The 19,726-nt window shown below is 46.7% G+C and overlaps 1 protein-coding gene across 1 annotated transcript in view; it reads right to left on the bottom strand.

Annotated features, from left to right (window-relative positions):
- Nucleotides 1-2,005: 2,005 nt before the first annotated feature.
- Nucleotides 2,006-19,726, bottom strand: part of LOC126527933 (uncharacterized) — a 120,088-nt gene continuing 102,367 nt past the window's right edge. Inside the window, exons 8-11 of the mRNA XM_072284278.1 lie at nucleotides 15,045-15,115; nucleotides 14,311-14,383; nucleotides 13,309-13,423; nucleotides 2,006-2,249 (exon numbers count right to left, since the gene is read on the bottom strand). Coding sequence (XP_072140379.1) covers nucleotides 2,014-2,249; nucleotides 13,309-13,423; nucleotides 14,311-14,383; nucleotides 15,045-15,115 — 495 coding nt within the window. The 3' untranslated portion in view covers nucleotides 2,006-2,013. The remainder of the gene's footprint in view (nucleotides 2,250-13,308; nucleotides 13,424-14,310; nucleotides 14,384-15,044; nucleotides 15,116-19,726) is intronic.

Genomic DNA, 19,726 nt, shown 5'->3' with positions numbered 1-19,726 from the left:
CTTTCCGTCGCTCTCCTTTCCCTCATTGCATACGCAAGTACATAAGCGAATGAATAAACGACCAGTGGGTCATACTTTGCTCAGCAAGAAGTCTCCTCGGTCCGTTACTTCAAACACGATACAAACACTGCTCGGAAGACCGCCACTACGGCGTGCCTCGTAATCCGATTGTGGTTTTGGCGCGTACAGCCCCATAATCCAATTCAAGTTTAATACTTCTGCCGCGATGCGATGTGCCACGTCAGGTAATGACAATGCTCAACGCTCTCAGAGGTTATGAAATATGGCGCACAAGAACGCCTCAAGCAAACACATCTCCCCGAGTGTTCTGTGTACTACGCAGACAAACGCAAGTGGTGCACGCAAGGTAACGTTTAAGATCAACTCACCACTATCATGTTTGACTAAACGTTGAAGAAATTAAGCTTTAGTCCTCAACAACACCGTAAATTGCCGTCAATCAAAGCATCCAGAACGGAAAGCTTCGCTTACATCGATTCACACAGTGCGTGGGATCTGCATATATTTTTTTTTACTTTCATTGCGTGACTGGCGAATACAGTTATTATTTAATTGTTTTTTTTTCTGGCCGTCGTTAAAGCTGCGTGCTTTCATATAAACAACGCCGCTTCCTGATCTTTGCTATGTATACGTGACTTTATAAAGGTATAATGGGTACATGTTGAACATGTTTTTTTTTTTTTGTTGTTGTTGTGTCCTTATTGCTTGTCTAGGCGTATAAGTACTTTTTTATATAACGACAGCCCTACGGCTTGAAGCAGCGGTCATACGCAGGGGCCCCTATTGACGTTTCAATAAACTTCCTTCTGGCCAGTCTCTTGAATAAAGGTTTCAAAAGATATGCAGCAAACGGAGAATTTTAGCTAAAAATATGTGCGTTTTAGTTGTTTGTTTCACAAAATAGCATAAACGCTGTATTGGAAGAGCAAAAAAGTTTCTGTAGGCGCAGAAAATTTTTAGCGCAGCCTTGCGGCAGTACTGTTCTCTTCATCGCGTATAGAAGCCTCCGCTCTGTTACATGTTTTATATCGATTACACAGTTAAGTGATTGAAGGACTCTTTTTTTATTTTTAAGAAGCGCCATGTGATCGCCTGCGATATCATATTTCCCTATTTATTTCTTGCAGGAAGAACACGCCAGATTTAGCCGGCAGTTTCTCACGACCTTGTTTCAATTAAATGAATTGATTGCTACACATCGTAGCTACAAGTTTTGACATATAGGAAATACAAAAGGAGGTACCATGGTTAAGGATTCTATTTGGGGTCTCCAGTTCAGACTAAGGGTTGAGAGGAGTAACTATGCGACAGCAAAGTGAAAAAAAAAATCAAATCAGAATTGTGAGGTGCGGCAGTATCATCCCTACACAACTGGCTTAATTCTCAAGGGAACGTGTGAAGGAGTATAGAGTTACCACGAAAGCGTTGCTCCCTTGCGATCCTAGGGGCATGGTTTTAGCGTCCCCTGGTGGGAGCTGAGTCTCTAACATGGCACGTACCCGCTACGCTGCAGGGGTCGAAAACAGGGTTGTAAGATGGAACGCAATAAAGCGTGCAGTAACCGTGAATGTGAATGGTTTAGAAAAAATACTTTAAAAGTCATAATGATGCGTAATTGAGTAATCAAGCCTGTAGCGACAATTAAATCTATTAAAAAGAAAGAAGGTCCGTTGAAATATCCACTCATTTTTTGCGTGAGATTAGGGTTTCTTTTTATTTTAATTGGCGCGAGAAAAAAAGAAGGCAAGGCGTTAACGTCTTGTCCATTGCTGCTTCTGCAGACATATACATTCAAAAATGCAGTAGCAACTAGCTCAAACTACTGCCTTGATGAAGTGATACTTCTCAAGCCATGCCCACAGCGCCTCCTTTCTTCTTTCTTTAGGTTTACTCTATTCAGCTACAGTATACAGCAGGGCTAAAGTAGAGACCCAGCTTAAATTTGCCTTGCCCCCTGGCAGCAACACAGCTACAGAGCGTACAGTGCTGGTGCTAAGTCTTTTTATTTTTGCAGCGGTACAGCATATTTATTCTTCGCGCATCGCTAGCGCTCAGCCCTGGCTTCTCGTGAACTTCTTTGAGCCTGCTGCCGTCCTTGGCCAGCATGGTTGCCAGGCCTCGCTTGCGGGAGAACGACTCCGAGCCGTACAGCATGACCGAGTTTCTGTCGAAGGGCGTCAGGAGCTTGTTCTGCCACGGCTCGAGCTTCTTGAACTGATCCACGTTTTCTGCGACAAATGTTGTGGAGCTTCATGCCGTGGGTTGGGATCAAAACACATGGATGAGAAGTAGAGGGGCGAACAACGCAAGGGCAAACTCTCAGCTGTTTTTTATTGAAGGAACTTTAATTTGTGATGATGATTTTTCTTTCTTGTCATCAAGTCCGAAGCAGAGCGGCGACAAACAGTCACCTAGCCTGCTTGATCTAGTCATTTTTATTGCATCTATCGCAGTGTAGCATTTCGCCTATCAACCCTTAAAACATCTATATCTGCCTTGCACACTTACCTATGCCAGTAACGTATCAGGCTCTATCAATCTCTCCCCTGCTTTTCTTTCCACCAGTACTCGTCATCTGTCATGCTCAGCTCCACTGCCGAGCAGTTAATTCTTCCAACTGTTTTGAATCCAAGCGCTGCTAGAAGACGGGCGTTACCTGCGAGCCTTGCTGGATGAACATCTTAGCATTTTTACAATCCTAAGTGCGCCACCTGGCAGGGAAACCAACCCTCGGACCAAAAAAAATATATCTAAATAATGCGAACATACACCGGCTGGCCTATGTGCTACGGAGATATGCGAATTGTTTTTCCGTCAACAAAACATATGGCTGACTGACACAAGAGTAGACCCCCTTTTTGTTGTGAAACTCCGCTATGATTTGCCTGTTAATTTGGCATGTGTCTCTTTATAATATACCGGTGTCTAGAGACACCGGTCTGCAGCTATATCTATGACAGTGGTATACCAAGTGGGAGAGTGCCGTGTTTAGCTTGCATGGCGAAACAAAATCGGGATACCAGAATGCTAAAACGAGCGTAATTTGCATTCTACCAGCAATACTATAGTGACTTCTTCACGGCGTTTCAATTAGGTGAAAATTTTCTCCTGTATTCCTCAAAGAAGTGTCTCAATATTGGATAAGGAAAAAGTGGTTTATTGTACCGTATGTACGTAATGTGCATTTGAAGGTGCAATGATATGAACTTTGTATTTGCTGTTCAAGCAACATCGCGAAAATTTTGTCAGCTCTGGGGCGCTATAACGTAAAACTATTCCAAACTTTTCTATTCCAATTCTGCTATCAGCCCTCCGCGATTGGTCATAAAGGCAGTACATCATTGTTTACAAATGTCCGTTACACAAAATTGAGTATCGCGAACCATGCGAAGCAAATGAAGAAAAAAAGATGTGCTTTAACAGGGCATAATAAAAAACAATGATAGGCACAACGGTATCGCAAATGTACGGAAATTTTCCCTCACGGACAACTCCACCGACGCCGACACCGAATTGTCTGTGACATGGTGGGCCTTTATCGCTGTCGCCTTAAATCTGTGTCCCTGCTACTGTCATCGCTTCGTTATACAGAAGCTAATGTTTATAGAGCTACAAGGAAGATTGAACCACGTACACTTTTCGGGTTTCGATACTTCTTGACAGTAGAGATGCCATTGATCTCCCCACTATGCGCAATATGGGGCAGCAAATAGGCATCACACAAACTTTGCAGTACTGAGCGTCGTCTGGAAAGCGAACTCAAACCTACGTTTTTAGAATGATACCATAACAAGTACAAGTAAGCCCTACATCCCGTTTGTACGCCGGAATACCGGTGCGGCTTTGTCAGATAAGAAGATTGAAACAAATCGATAACGTATTCTGCTACTTACGGCTGGTTTCGCCTAATGTCGGAACACCAGTGAAAAAAAATGTTTTTTTGCACAATCTGGTGGACAATCTCAGTGGTTACATGACAATGGTTGAGTCATGTAACGACTCGTTGACGCGTACAGCCTGCTTCATTTACTTACAAAAGTGCACGCCTTGGTTTTCGGCAAGAAGTTTGCACTACCTTAAAACATTATTGTGTACTTTCTCGCACTGAGCACAGACATCACAGAGGAGAAGAGCGACCACTTGCGCTGAGGGGAGACGACACGAGCTCGAAATGAGGAAGAGATGTGACATGTTCCTGTACTACAGAGAGACAGACAGCTGTGGCTTTCGCTCTGCCGGCACATGGCCTCATTTCCCTCCAAACTATGAGCTATGTCCCTTGCCTCAAACAGTTAACACACCGAATGACTTTGCCATGGGCCAACACTCTATTTGCCCTATATACCAGCACAATCAACACTTGTTGCACGAAGCTCTTGCGTATATGATCAAAATACCTATGTCAGGGCACCTTATAATGGGTCTCTTGAGAGAAGGTACATCTAGTTTCAGGCGATAGAAGTTTACTTGTTTGTACAGAGGGCACACGGGATGAATTGCTTTTTAGTTCACGTTCGTACGCCGAGATACCATTGCTGCGATGCGCAAGTGAACGATAAGTCCATAACACTTACAAAAGAGACAAAGGCGCACCAAAAAGATTCTGGAGCCATGTAAGAGAACTCGGAGCTCCAACTAAAAATTTGCAGACGTTTATAAGGGATGAAGCTGGTAACATCTTGGGAGGAGACGATGCGCTGCGGTACATCACAGACACCGTTAGGGCTAACTTCGGCAGGAAAGAAGGCATAGTTCGGACCCAAGCAGATCACGCATCAGCAGAGGAGCCTGAGGTATCAACATTTACCAGGGCATGTAATGAGGAGGGAAGATAACCGATGGTGATTAATGACTACGGACTGGATTCCAAGAGAAGGGAAGCGTAGCAGGGGGCGTCAGAAAGTTAGGTGGACGGATGAGATTAATAAGAAGTTTGCAGGGACAACAAGGCCACAATTAGCACATGACCGGGGTAGTTGGAGAAGTATGGGAGAGGCCTTTGCCTTGCAGCGGGCGTAGCCTGGCTGATGATGATGTTGATGATAGACAATTCAGTAGCTCAGATTAAACCTTTATGGAGGGCATTTTAAGATATTAAGGGAGCCTACGACAACGTAGACACGGAGTTTTTATTTTTTTACGTGAAGGACAATGCCTCAGGGCATACAGGGTTATGGGAAGGGGGCGAATAAGGATAATTAAATCAACGAAAACATATTTGCCTATTTATTAAAATGCAGGAGGGATGGATAATGGGGTCCCTGCGTCCAAGCAGTGAATTGGCTAGGATTATGCGGCGAGAGTCCCGCTGCTGAAAGGTGCCGGAGCCTCGTCCTTTTATAAGTTTTCGTCCTGTCTCCCTGCCTTCATGAAAATGTGTTACATCTTTTTCCTAGTTTATATATAGCAGCGGCAAATATTTAAATTTAATCTCTTCCCTCTAGCATTTAGCCTTCGGGCACTGAGACCGGGCCTGCAATGAAACAATGTACTCGCCGCGCAGCCTGTTACCTAAGTTGAGCGATAATGCGCAACAGTTCCCACATCTTCGGCCTCGCGACTGTACATACCTGGCTCCGCGTTCTCCGTGAAGACGTCGATGTATTGGTCCCTGTCCGAACGGGAGTGCTCGTGCGCAAAGCCCACCGCGTGCGTCAGCTCGTGCACGATGATACCCTGGTAGAGACAGTCTCTGCCTAGGGACAACTTCTGTGCGCCACCCCTGCGCCCAACGTGCGAACTGCAGCTGCGGTGTGTATAAACAAAACAAAAAAATGCTGCGCATTCGCCTTCTGGTATCCCCTCGCCTTGCGAGAGCTTTATGCACAGCACTAGAAAAACGCTCCGAAAACTCGTTGCGAAACGTCTCGGCATGTTGTATGAATTGTAAAGGCCAGGCAGTCCCCACGCTTACGGCGACGCAGTTATTAGGGAACAGGTTAACACAAGAACCTGTGCACTTACTATCTCCATGGGGACAGTTACATAATTCCAGATTTTTACATTTTTTTTAGTGACCGGCTTTTTTTACTTTGAGAAATAGTGCCCGCACCAACGCGCATGATCGTAATCAATTTTGCCTACGTAAAATTGACACTTCCCGGCGTTAACATTAGTGGTGCGAACCATAGGTGGCGGGGCAGAATGGCACGTTGCACGACGGCTGGCGCTGGAGTAATGTATGCATTTTCTGTTGATTCTAGTAAAAGGCTTATTGAAAAATATACAGAACATGCAATTGCAGGCGGCAGTCACATTTAGTCGATGTGGAGAAGCCGTGCCTGCCCGTAGTTCTGAAGATATCCACCTCTACGTGCAAAAGTTGTAGAGTTTAGAAAGTAGCACTGCCATGAAAGTAGACACGCCACTTATGCAAGGAACTCAACTGATGTGGCGCGTCGCTGTTACATAATAATAACGAGAGCAATTTCCAAACAGCACATTGCGAATTGGGCGCTGAAATAGAAGGACATTTATCAAAAGAGCGTGTAAAGAGGGCTGTGTAATAGGAAGGCGAAGAAATGCTGTTATAGTAACAATTACTGATACGTACGAATCTTAACCTTACTTTTTCCTTACACTTCTTGATTGTTTCGCTTCATAAGAATTGGGTTGCACTGCTATTTTTTTCAATCTTTGTGCTCAAATGGGAACAACTAACCTTGGGTGCAAATAAGTGATGCCTTTAGTACTGACACACTCTTGCGCTCTAGAGTACCGACGCTGTCTAAAGAATGCGCGAACATTTTATACAGCGCCTTTGTCCCAATGCTCGCCTAAATGACTAAATAGGCACCAAAGTTGAGTAGCTGCCATTTAACACCCCTTTAGGTTATTGCAAAGCCCGCAAACAGGACAGCTTCGCGACGGCAATATTGCAGTAAAATAAGGTGCAGGCTACCTTTCAGTTCAGACAAGATGGCGGCTGAACAGACTGCTTGAAGAGCCGGGATGGGCAATTCACTCGCGAAAGCAAGAGTAGTCGCGCTTTTTTAGGCTAATAGCAACGTTGTGCATTTCATAAGCTTACACAATGAGTACCGTACAACAGTGAAAATATTACGGGGTTAAAAACAGTCAGACGTATATTAGCAGGATATTTACAATAATCGTAGCGGCTGACAAGGTGGTTGACAGCGCGCGAAGTCCAGAGCGTCGTCTTCTTCCGACCAAGCTGACAACACCTTCTTCGTCAGCGTGTCACATGACCCCCGGCGACGGAAGCACCGGCTCGGTGCTGGTTAGGAGGCGGGCGAGTGATACAACTTAAGACGCGCGACATGGACCACGTCGGAGCGATGCTGAGCCACGGTTGGCTCAAGAGGGGCGATTTCGTACGTGACGTCAGTTACTTTACGTAAGACACGGTAAGGGCCAGAGTAGCGTGAAAGTAACTTCTCCGAGAGGCCAACGCGTCGCGACGGCGACCAAAGGAGAACCAGGGCTCCCGGTGTGTAATGGCCGTCACGATGGCGGGCGTCATATAAGCACCGCTGATGGTCCTGCGACTCCACAAGTCGACGTCGGGCAATATGGCGTGCTTCTTGAGCTTTGAGTATGGCTTCATGGGCGTACTCGGATGTGGAATTCAGACTAGCAGGCAGAATGGTGTCGAAAGGTAGCGTAGGGTCGCGGCCAAACAAGAGGAAGAATGGAAAGAAGCCGGCGGTATCATGGCGAGACGAATAATAGGCGAGAGTAACGAACGGCAGCGCAACGTCCCAGTCGCGATGGTTAGCGAAGACATACATGGACAGCATGTCAGCAAGGGTGCGGTTAAAGCGCTCGGTTAGACCGTTCGTTCGTGGATGGTAAGCAGTAGCAACTTTGTGTTTAGTCGCGCACGAGTGCAGAATGTCGTTGACAACTTTAGAAAGAAAGTAGCGGCCGCGGTCGGTGAAGAGCTGTCGAGGGGCGCCGTGGTGAAGGATGACGTTCTCTAAGAGGAAGTCGGCGACATCGGTTGTACAGCTTGTCGGAAGAGCCCGTGTGATTGCATATCGGGTGGCGTAGTCTGTTGCTACAGCAATCCACTTGTTTCCCGAATCAGACGTAGGAAAAGGGCCTACAAGATCAACACCTACACGGATTCGAAGAATGGTTCTGATGGTACGTCAAGTGGTTGAATGCGACCAGCAGAGAGTGTGGTCCGCTTTTTGCGTCGTTGACAAAGGTCACGCGCAGCGACATAACGGCAGACGTCATGGTATATACCAGGCAAATAGAAGCGACGAACGCGGTCATAGGTCCGTGACACGCCAAGGTGACCGGCAGTCAGGACATCATGAAGCTGGCCGAGAACAGTCTGACGCAGACGCTCAAGCACAACGAAGAGTCGGGCAGGGCCGTCCGGGCGCATGTTAGAGCGGTACAATATACCATCTTTAAGTTTAAACATGCGAAGGGAAGGATCGGGCGTGGTTGAAGTGAGCCGTTGAATAAGGTCTTGTAAGGAGGCGTCCCGACGTTGTTCGGCTCCAATATCGCGAAAAGCAGCCAGAGAGAGAACGGTGACAGGTATTCCGGCCGCAGAAATGCCAGGAGGGTCGACAGGATGGCGCGACAAGCAGTCCGCATCTTCATGTAACCGGCCGGTCTTGTATACAATTGAATAGTTGTATTCTTGAAGGCGCAGAGGCCAGCGTCCAAGGCGCCCTGAAGGATATTTGAGGGACGAAAGCCAACACAGAGCGTGGTGATCAGTGATGAGTGTGAATTGGCGGCCGTACAAATGGGGGCGGAATTTAACCACTGCCCAAACGAGAGCCAGACACTCGCGGTCGGTGATGGAATAATTGCTCTCAGCAAAGGAAAGAAGGCGGCTGGCGTAGGCAATAACACGTTCTCGCCCTTGTTGTTTCTGCGCCAAGATAGCGCCAATACTGTGGCCACTGGCATCGGTACGGACTTCTGTTGAAGCTGACGCATCAAAGTGAGCGAGAATGGGCGGGGACGTAAGCAGCCCAATCAGCTCGGTGAAAGCACCAGCTTTCTCAGGGCCCCAAATGAATGCAGCGTCTTTCTTGAGGAGCTGAGTGAGAGGGCGCGCAACGTTCGCAAAATTTCGGACAAACCGACGGAAGTAGGAGCAAAGGCCCAAGAAGCTGCGAACATCCTTGGCACATGTTGGCACGGGAAAGTTTTTCACTGCCCGTGTTTTATCGGGATCAGGGCGTACACCAGAAGAATCGACGAGATGCCCGAGCACTTGGATTTCTCGAAGACCGAAGTGGCACTTGGACGAATTTAATTGTAGCCCCGCCTGACGGAAAACAGATAGGATCGTCGATAGGCGTTCGAGGTGTGTCGCAAAAGTCGGAGAAAAAACTATCACGTCGTCCAGGTAACAGAAGCAGATGGACCACTTGAAACCATGTAGGAGGGCGTCCATCATTCGTTCAAATGTGGCCGGGGCATTACATAAACCGAAAGGCATCACTTTGAACTGATACAGGCCATCGGGAGTAATAAATGCTGTCTTCTCGCGGTCCATGTCGTCGACGGCAATTTGCCAGTAGCCGGAGCGAAGGTCGATGGACGAAAAATATTGTGCTCCATGCAGGCAATCCAGGGCATCGTCAATGCGTGGTAGCGGATAGACGTCCCTCTTGGTTACCTTGTTGAGGTGTCGATAATCCACGCAAAGTCGCCAACTGTTGTCCTTCTTTTTAACTAGTACAACAGGGGATGCCCATGGGCTGCAAGAAGGTTCGATGATGTCTCGAGAAAGCATCTTGTCAACTTTATGTTGGATGATTAGTAGGTGAGACGTGGTAGGGTCGTCGATGGATCGGGCTCGCATCACCGCTGTTTATTCGATGTTTTACGACAGATGTTTGTCCTAGAGGGCGCTCTCCAAGGTCGAATATGTCCCACTAAGAGGCAAGGAGGCAACGCAGTTCATTAGCACCCTGGGGCGGAAGGTCGGGAGCAATCATTTTTGTTAGGGCATTCAAGTCTGAAGGGGCAGGGGGCGAAGCAAGCGTTGAACACGAGGAGCTGTTAGAAGTTAAAAATGTTGTAGTCTCTGGCCGGCGTTATTTGCGCCAGGGATATTTCGCGCGGGAGTACTTGTGTACAAAGTCCAAAATTCACAAGTGGAAGGCAGGACGCGTTGTCTGAAATGGTAATGACGGTGTGAGGAAAAGCGACGGTATGCGAGAGCAGGACATCCGGATTAGGGGATACGATGTAGTCACCGTCTGGTATAGGAGGAACGGGGGAGACACCTATGTAGGTAACGGCACGGTGTGGGAGGCGAATATGCTCTGTGGAACATAGCCGTATCGGAGCACTATCGGGAGGGTCAATAGCAGCAGGTAGAGCGAGTTGCACAACACCAGCAGAACAGTCTATCAAAGCGGAATGTCTAGACAGAAAGTCAAGGTCCAGAATGAGGTCGTGAGGGCAGTGCTCTAAAGCATAAAATAAAACAGAAGTATGATGTCCGGCGACGCTCACGCGAGCCGGACACATGCCAATAACGGCTGGTGTTCCACCGTCGGCGACTTGGACCACAGGCGACGGAGCAGGAGTAAGGACTTTCTTGAGACGATTCCGAAGATGAGCATTCATCACAGATATGTGCGCGCCAGTGTCAATCAGAGCCCTAACAGGTACACCATCCACGTTCACTTTAATGAGGTTCCGATGTGTGGGCAGGGTCAGAAGAGGATTTTTGCGTCGGGTCGGTTTGGCAGCATCACCTCCAGGTGCTGCACCCGTTAGTTTTCCGGAAGGGTGTGCCGGAAGGAGCTAGGGGACGGTGATCGCCGAGATGGGGCGATCGGGAGAAGCGGCGACGTGGCGAAGGCGAGCGGCTAGAGCGGGCAGGACGAGAAGTGTCGCCAGAATTTGCTGGCTGCGTTTGCGGGGCTAACCGAGGAGCAGCATGAGGGCCGTGGAAAGGGAGGTAGGGCCAGGGGGTCGAAATGCATGAAGACCGGCAGTGACGTGAAATATGGCCGATACGGCCACAAGTGAAGCATATAGGCTTGTCGTCTGGAGTGCGCCATTCGGCCGGATTGCGATACCGCGTTGGGGCATTCAGGCTGCGGGTGCGTATGACTGTGCTGGACAGAGTGTAGTCAGGTCGATTAACTTAGCAGACGTTGGTAGAGCCAATGTTGGCTCATTCCTGGCGCACGACGGACTGTATCAGTGAGACGGTCGCCTGGCAATTGTCGGGGCCATGGGTTGGGGTTGAGACAGGAGAACATCCCCGCACCTCCACCAAAAATGCTACGGGGTTAAAAACAGTCAGACGTATATTTACAGGATATTTACAATACTCGTAGCGGCTGACAAGATGGCTTCGTAGATACGTGTTCCGAGCGCGTTTCATTGATTGGACTCGAAACTCTCTTTTTAGCAGTCAAAGTATAGTGGCTTCAATCCTGGCCACTATTGCAACACACCCTGCATGTCTACAAGGCTTCTTGGAAAGTATACCTGCTCATTGCACAAGTAAATTCCCCGGCCTAAATTAGCGCAACGAGAAGTGTCGGCCCCATTGTGTCGTTTCGTGCTTGTTTTCGGCTACAAGCAAATGACGCAGAGCTGCTCCGCAGTGAACTGCCACATGTCTGTATGCGGAGCGCACCTAACTTAAAGCACAGTCCTTCTTTCTATACTGTACAGGGTGATCATTTTTGAGGTTATTGGTTCTTTTAAAAATTGCCTCTTACAGATAACATAATTCTAGTCCTTAAGGTGGATTATTAAGAGGCGGACATTGCTTGCAGAAGAAATCGAAACACATATTCAAAGAATAACAAGAATTCACTAATTATATATTTAATTAGTTTAGGACACATATTGCAATTTTGGAATTCCAGCTGATGAGCTTGCAAGGCACATCCACTTGTAATGAATTTCCAGAATGACGCCAGTTAGGAGATATGCGTCATCAAACTAGCCCTAAAAATACATTGTTGTTCAACTTACACTTTTAGCAAAACTCTTTTTTATGCATTGAAGCACAAAAGGAATTGGAACGTCCATGTGCCCTGTTCCACATAATGGGAAAGAACATCTGAAAACTGGTATCATCCTGGAAATTCATTCACCGGCTACAATTCGTAAATTACTATATGTGCAATTAACTAATTACATGAATAAGTTAAGTAGCAAATTTTTGTCAATTAGCTCAATATGTGCTCTGATTTCTCGTGCTAGTAATGTCCGCCTCATCGAATAATGCCGCTCAACGACAAGAATGTTGCTATCTGCCACACGTGATCTTTAAAAATTCCATAAAACGTAAAAATTATCACCCCGAAGACATTGAAGCCTGCCATATCATTTGACCACGTACAACTTACGGATTCCGAGTGCGAAATTATTGTTTGCCGAAAGCGCTCAGTGACTTCAAGCCAGTGAAGACTTGCGCACAATGTAATGACTCTTTACTAAACACGTTGCATTCAACATGCTGTTCTTACTGCTTGTTTGGTATTGGTTTCACCTGCAGAAAGAAGCGATATTCTGCAGTGCAGAAGTTTTCGTAGGAAGTGCATTTTGCGAAATGCGCACACTTCTGTCACTTTTGGGCTGCCGTTGTGAACGTCACAGAAGTGTTCCTATAGTCTAGGCTGCCCAAACCAGCTGTCTAGTACTATCTATATGCACAAAAAGACGCTAATCCATTTGTCGTTATCCTGATATGTATTTAGGCGAGGGGAATAGAGGACGTTTGATCATTAAAAACTGAACATACCTTGCGAATATTGGCCAAAATTTTATAATTTAGAGCCGAAAAACACAAACTTTATTATCAAGACGGGTATCACTTTTATGCAAGACCTAACCTGATAGGGCTTTCAGTACTGACAGGGCCATCAAACAAAGCTACGCTTTACATTACTTGCTTATCTCGGTTGGTTAATTTTTCTAGTCTATTGTTCTTGAAATAGCGGTTTTACTTCAGTAATGGATCAAATGTAAACTTCGTGCGCTTTTAACAGACTTGTTCTGATATTTATATGTAGGGTTACAGATGACTCAATATTTCTTTCTTTTTTTGGATTCCGGATTATATTGCAAAACGAGCTATAACAAAATTATATTCCTAGCTTTCACTCCAATTTTACTCCATGCGTGAGAAGCTCATTACACTAAGTTCAACGGCCGCATTTGGGCGGTTATCGTGCATTACTGTGCAACGCAGTATAACATGTGTCACTGGTTTACAGTAACAACAACAGCCTCAACTAAAGTTTCATTTTATACGGCATAATACACATACCGTGTAAGGTCGTCGCCGAAATATTGAGAAGGGCTGCTCACCCGTCTCCACGCATGATGTGCAGGTAGTTCTCATGCTTCTTGCGGGCCACAAAGCGCAAGCAGCTTTTAGACTCGATGTCGGCCATTGCCCGCAGAATCTTCTTCGTAGTGCGATCTGCCGATAAGAAAGTAACGTGATTGCGCCTACTTTCCCCTGCATAACTCACTCTGCAGTGAACAAGCGGAATGGATTAAGGTCTAGGCACGGTGTCCGTGGTTTAATCAGTAGGTTTGTTTCCCAAAACAATCAATGCAATCACTAAATAACTCACATAAGCACAAGTGCCTGTGTGCCGTGTCTAGGCAGGTCATTGCTAACTCTGAACGGAATCATCGTGTTGGCCCGAACCAAATGATCAAAGAAAAAAGAAATGCTCTGCTCTTAAAGACGAACAAAGCAAACAACTAATACAAGGTGTGCGTGTGCTTGTGCGCGTGTGTGCGCGCGCGCACGCGTGCGTGTTATGAAATTGTATTGTATCCAAGAAATCACAATCCATGTGTATGTTGGCGTAAACCGCGCTCCGTTAAAGAAAGAAACGTTGGAGCCTCTCGATGTCGGTAGTGACCAGTGCGATGACTCCTAAATGCCAAGAGCCCGCACTAATAATTCACTCACGCGCAGTGATGGGAGAGCATCAATGGGAGGGGGACGGTGGCAATAAGCGAAAATAGGCGAAAAGATGGCGCTACCTTAAAATGGTTGATCAAGGGACACTACGCGAGCGTTTCGAGACGCCTGGTATCTGCGTGCACACTATCTTCGTAGCAGGTGTTGCCTCCCACGCTATGTCGTGCATACATGTCGACTTCGCATATTCTTCGACACAGTCGGAGGGGCTTCGTTGCCATCGGTTTCAATGCATCGCCTTTAGGGCAAAACTGCCTCTTTTCGTAGACTGCGGAACAATGAGGCACAAAAACAGCGAAAGGAAAGCAGAACGAGCTCGCAAACAAGCGACTACTGGACCATAGTTACGAGATCCCGCCGTCTTCACTTACTGAGTTGAGCGTCGATGACGTAAGGAATGATTCCTCCCGGCCACAGGCGGTCCTTTTTAGTAACTGCATTCCGCTGTGCACGAGAAGATGCAGTCACCAAACAGCGTTAGCAGGTGAACGACAATGACATGCAGGCTTCTACAAAAGTACACTCGAACGCGAATGTTTACGGACCACGAGGTCTGCAGCAAAAACTTGCAGTTCTCCGTAGCGTCGGAACGCAGCTTAGGGTTCGGATTTTCGATCTATACTAGTATATGCCTCGTACATTTATCCTGCGAATGTGAAACATGAAGTGGAAACAACCTTCCGAAGAAAATGAGCTAGGCCTGAGACGAGAACACCGGGCTTTGACCAGTACAAAGCCCAAGCTTGGTAAATAGATAGTGGTTTTGGCATGTCAGATGGATAATGAGATGGTGGTTCTGGCATGTAAAAGCTCAAATACTATTTTGCTTCTTCATTGTTGATTCTTTTGAAGTGGCCATCTTGCCCAGGAACATCTGTCCATTGTGAGGTGCGTAATAGTTGACAATACTGAAGTAGATTTAGATATCATGAGCTCTCAGTTTGAGTGAACTTGCAATGCTTCTTTGTTTTTTGCTTTTTTTTTCTGCACCACAAGACAGCCAACAGCGGCCGAAATAGCACGTGTCATACCGCCACCCCGTCTGAGAGCAGTGCGGACACTTTTCATGGAAGGTCGTTTGAAATGGAGCGAAAGCACTACTCACATCAGCGGAATTGTCCCGTGGCCGGAGAATATCTCCCTCGAAGTCTCCTGCTCTTTCCAAGGCCAGTACTCCTGCACAATTAAGAATATAATGTTTCCGCTTAGCGCCAGAAAACAGCCTCCCGCTATGCTTGCTGCCCCCGGCACTAAGGCGCAGACTACGCACTCACCTGGGCCTAGAGGGAAAGGTGTTAAGGAATAGCACATGCTTTAAGAATTATCTTGCGCGGCTACTGTAAACGTATAGTTCGCATGAAAGTGAGTCATCTTGTGTTAACTCTTCCAGGCTTTGCTGACCGTGGCTGCTTATCTCTCGCCGAATATCTCATTCATGGGAGAAGAATTACATAACGAATCGGCTTATCTAGAACCCGAGCTCCACTACCCCTACGGATTTGCCGATGACCAGGCTTTGTTCTGTGTGCAATTACACCTTGAAACCACAAATGATACTTAAATATGCTCACTGTAACAAATATATGCCTTCAAGCACATAGTTTCTTTAATTAAGTCAAACATTTCACGCCTTTATTGCTGAGATATGCAGCGTCTGCTCAGTCGGCTTCTCGACGAGTAAGGTGGACTGGTGCTTAAGACTGTGCTCTAGTAAACTTCAGATCAGTAAACTTCAGACCACGCATAAAGCGTAATGGGTAGTGGGACGATCTAAGAGAACGCACTATCTCTGGGATCGGCCACTAAATTCAAAAATTATCCGAGTTGTATTTGTACATCACGTGTCTTCGAAACAACATGGGTCACCTTTACCATGAGAAGAGCCTTGGTAGGCTGTGAAAAACTCAAAAAACGAGAGACGGGTGGTGAACCCACCTTGATATTGCCCCACCATCTCACCGTGACGTCATGTATTTTTTACAGCGGCTGCGGGGGCTTATTTATTTTTCCATCGGTAATTTGTACAGGAATTGTATTCTAGAAGGTCCACGACGATGGCAGGACAACGGCATGACGAATGTGGCACGACGACGAGTGTACTGCGGCAGTGCGAGCTTAGAAACATTTAGGCATTTTTTTACTGTCTCAAAAACCACTATAATGGAAAGAAACACTTCGAAATCCACGTAGTCACTGCGACGTATACCTGCGCTGGGATTTCGACGCAAAATAAGAAAAATGAAACCTCTACTATTTTATCTTCTGTTCGCCAACCTGATACAATAAAAATAACTAGGAAATAGAGTTCTAATAGAATATTTTCTCTATTTGAAGTGACTTATTGTCCCTTTTGTGTGAGCCTATCTAACACACACTTGTCAATTCAGCAGAGCCAACCTACTGATGCTTACGATTTGTATTTGAGGGGCAGTTATGAAAGTTTCTTGGGAAGAGTGCGAAAAAGCGCCTTCTAATAGTGCTCCTTGCCGATCAAGAGAACACAATCCGCCAGCATTTATTGATGTTTTCTCCCAACCTTACGTGTGGGCTCATCAGTAGGAACCACTTTTTAGCATATTGGATAATAAATGTAAGAAAAAGTTGATAATAAGTGTAGTGAGCATAACAAGCGCGCAACGAAGGCATAAGGCCCTGTTGACATCAAAGGCCACCAGATGGAGCGCGCTAGGTAATTTGTAACATCGATTAGCACACAAAAGTATGCGGATGCCTCGTACGGTGGCAGTCATGGATGCTATACTTATTTGATGGATGCTTGCATTAATGCAAAACGAGTTCACTTTGCGCAGTGTTACATTATTGTGGATATATTATTGTTCTTCATGCAGATGTATTTTAACGTTTTGTATTTGCCATGCCATGCGTTCGTGCGTTCGCAAAGTTTGCCTGCGTAGAAGCAATATACGCGAATGAATTTAGCCGACATAGTTATTTCTTTAGCACAGTGAATGTCCCTCGCTATTTTACAATCAAATCTCAATTGCACTTCCCGTTCAAGACGTTGATAAGTGCACTTTGGTAAGCAGCAGCATCAGAACGTAGCAATTCTAAAGTAGACTCTAAACTGTCAGCACCATGACAATGCCGGCGAGAGCTGCCGAGTGCGCTTCACGTTGGTCACCATAGTACAGGGAACTAATTAAAGGGCGTCAAATCGAAGTTGATCTTTCTCTTTCTCTCGGTGTGCGTGCGTGTGTGTGTGTGTGTGTGTGTGTGTGAGTGTGTGTGTGTGTGTGTGCGCACGTGTGTGTGTGTGTGTGTGTGTGTGTGTGTGTGTGTGTGTGTGTGTGTGTGTGTGTGTGTGTGTGTGTGTGTGTGTGTGTGTCTGTGTGTGTGTGTGTCCGTTATCGCTTCTGTAGAAACATAGCATAATTTCGCAGCGATGAGTGCCCGCGTCTTGTACGTCATCGCGCTTATCGTGCTTATCGATTGTGTCCAAGTTTCCAGCGTACTAAGCACGCACAGGCATACACTCGTAATCGCCATCCATCACATCAGCAGCACTCGAGCTGTGCGATAAGCTTAAGGTTCTGAGAACAAGGACAAGAGAACCACCTCATAGTTTGATGTCACATGAGTCAAGTCGATGTTCGCGCATCGGTCACCATAACGTAGCGCACAAACCTGGTTCGGGTAACGGTGAGGATAGCGCCATTACCTTTCGCGACGGGGCGAAAGGGAGCCTGCCGTATCTATCAGAGGAGGCGTTTTTTGAAACCTCCTCTCCTGCGATGGCTCTGACATCTTTCTGTCGAGCAGGAGGCCGTGGGTATGACTCCCTGCCGCGTTCTGATGAGACTGGAATGTGAAAACGTTGTTTGTCCCTCGGGTCACTTTAGGATGTTCGAATGCATAATGTGTTATTTATGACATGCACGTACCTGCCAAGTCTTACATATATCTGAGAGACTCCTAAATCTCGACTAATTATCCGGATAGTACGTACATAATCGGAAATTTCCCGAAAAGCTTCCCCAACCCCATCGAAAAAAAATGCGTCATGCAGCGTCATCGTATTTGTCGTTATGCGCTAGGCAGCTAGCCCAAGTCAGACTTGAATCTAAGCCATTGGTACGCAGGCAGTGTTGGCCTAACTTCAGAGCTTCAGATCGAGGCATGCGCTGACAAAGGCGCTTGAGGCAAAAGTATAATATACGTCGCATAATAACCACTTTTTCGGAGTCAGCTTCACCGCAGTACGGTCTTGTTAGGCGCTGAAGTATATTAAGAATCCCAAGGGGCGATGGTCACGGGACATAATATAGGTTCCTTAATTATATACGCATTCTCTCCAGTCATCGTACGAGCGCCGAGACGCCGAGACATCTAATGACTTTACTGGCAGCCATTCAGAGCTGTTCCTTACGTTGCTGTGACCGAGAAAAAAAATGAGCTCATTTTATTGTTCGAAGGAACGTCATAACGTACCTCAGAATAAGTACCTCAGAATAAGTAGTGAAGTGTACAAGTTAGTAGTTAGGGGTTCATTGTTAACAATTGCGCAATAACCTGGGTTGTATGCAGAGTCAAGAACAAGGCGCTGAATCTTAATTGGCAATTTTTTTCTCCTCACTACTCCTATTTGCACAATAGAGAGGCTACCGTCTGCACGGACCCGCCGTGGTTGCTCAGCAGCTATGGTGTTGGGCTGCTGAGCACGAGGTCGCGGGATCGAATCCCGGCCACGGCGGCCGCATTACGATGGGGGCAAAATGCGAAAACACCCACGTACTTAGATTTAGGTGCACGTTAAAGAACCCCAGGTGGTCGAAATTTCCGGAGTCCCCCACTACGGCGTGCCTCATAATCAGAAAGTGGTTTTGGCACGTAAAACCCCATAATTTAATTTTAAGTCTGCACGGCACTGGCTGGTCGCAATTAAACAAGAAAACCGTAGTAGGAAAAACTACGAAAGAACAAAATAGTTTTATCACACAGCTGTGAAGCTTCCGCAGTTATTTTATGGTGGCCCTATTTGTAGCATGTCGGCTACAAACTAAGGCCTGTGACAAGAATAAACCGTTACTTCAAAGTCAACAGCTTCTTCCTCGTCATTCTTATGCTTACGTCCTACCCCGTCTATCAGGCTGTTGCTTATAACGAATAGTCCAGCCTGGAAAGTCTGCAGCAAATTTTTCGCCTCCGCAAAAGAAAACAGCAGCAAACGCAATATGAGGATGCAGGCCCTGCCAAACTTCTTGCGTGGCGTAAACATGCCACACAACTATAGAGATGTAATCACGTAACAAACCCTGTTGCTAGTAATGAGCGAGGCGGAGAGATGGGGGAAACATACAAGGCCTCCGCGTCCACGATGTGATTATGACGAACCACGATCTGATTATGAGGCACTACGTAGTGGGGAACTCCGGAAATCTTGACCACCTGGGGTTGTTCAACGTGTACCTAAATATAAGTACACGGGCGTTTTCGCCCCATCGAAATGCGGCCGCCGTAGCCGGAATTCGATCCCGTGACCTCGTGTTTAGCAGCCCAACACCATAGCCACTAAGCAACCACGGCGGGTTAAGGAAAGAAAAAACTAAGTTTCACACCACATTACCAACCCATCGGTGTTCAGATCTCGTGGATGCCTAGAGGGTAAAAATTCTGCATTGTGCCAACGCCGTGCTTGTTCCACTCGCTCATTGGACGCAGTGGACCGGTGGCTATAAACGGCGTTCTGCAGCGCAACCTAAGATATACCGGCTTCAGTTCACGTCTGTGCAGGCCGCACTCCAATTTTGGCGGGACTCGAAAAACGTT

Source organism: Dermacentor andersoni, chromosome 9, assembly GCF_023375885.2.
Source record: "Dermacentor andersoni chromosome 9, qqDerAnde1_hic_scaffold, whole genome shotgun sequence".
Taxonomy (NCBI): Eukaryota; Metazoa; Arthropoda; class Arachnida; order Ixodida; family Ixodidae; genus Dermacentor; species Dermacentor andersoni.
Note: the sequence above shows the minus strand (reverse complement) of the source record. Positions and strands in the feature narration are given on the sequence as shown.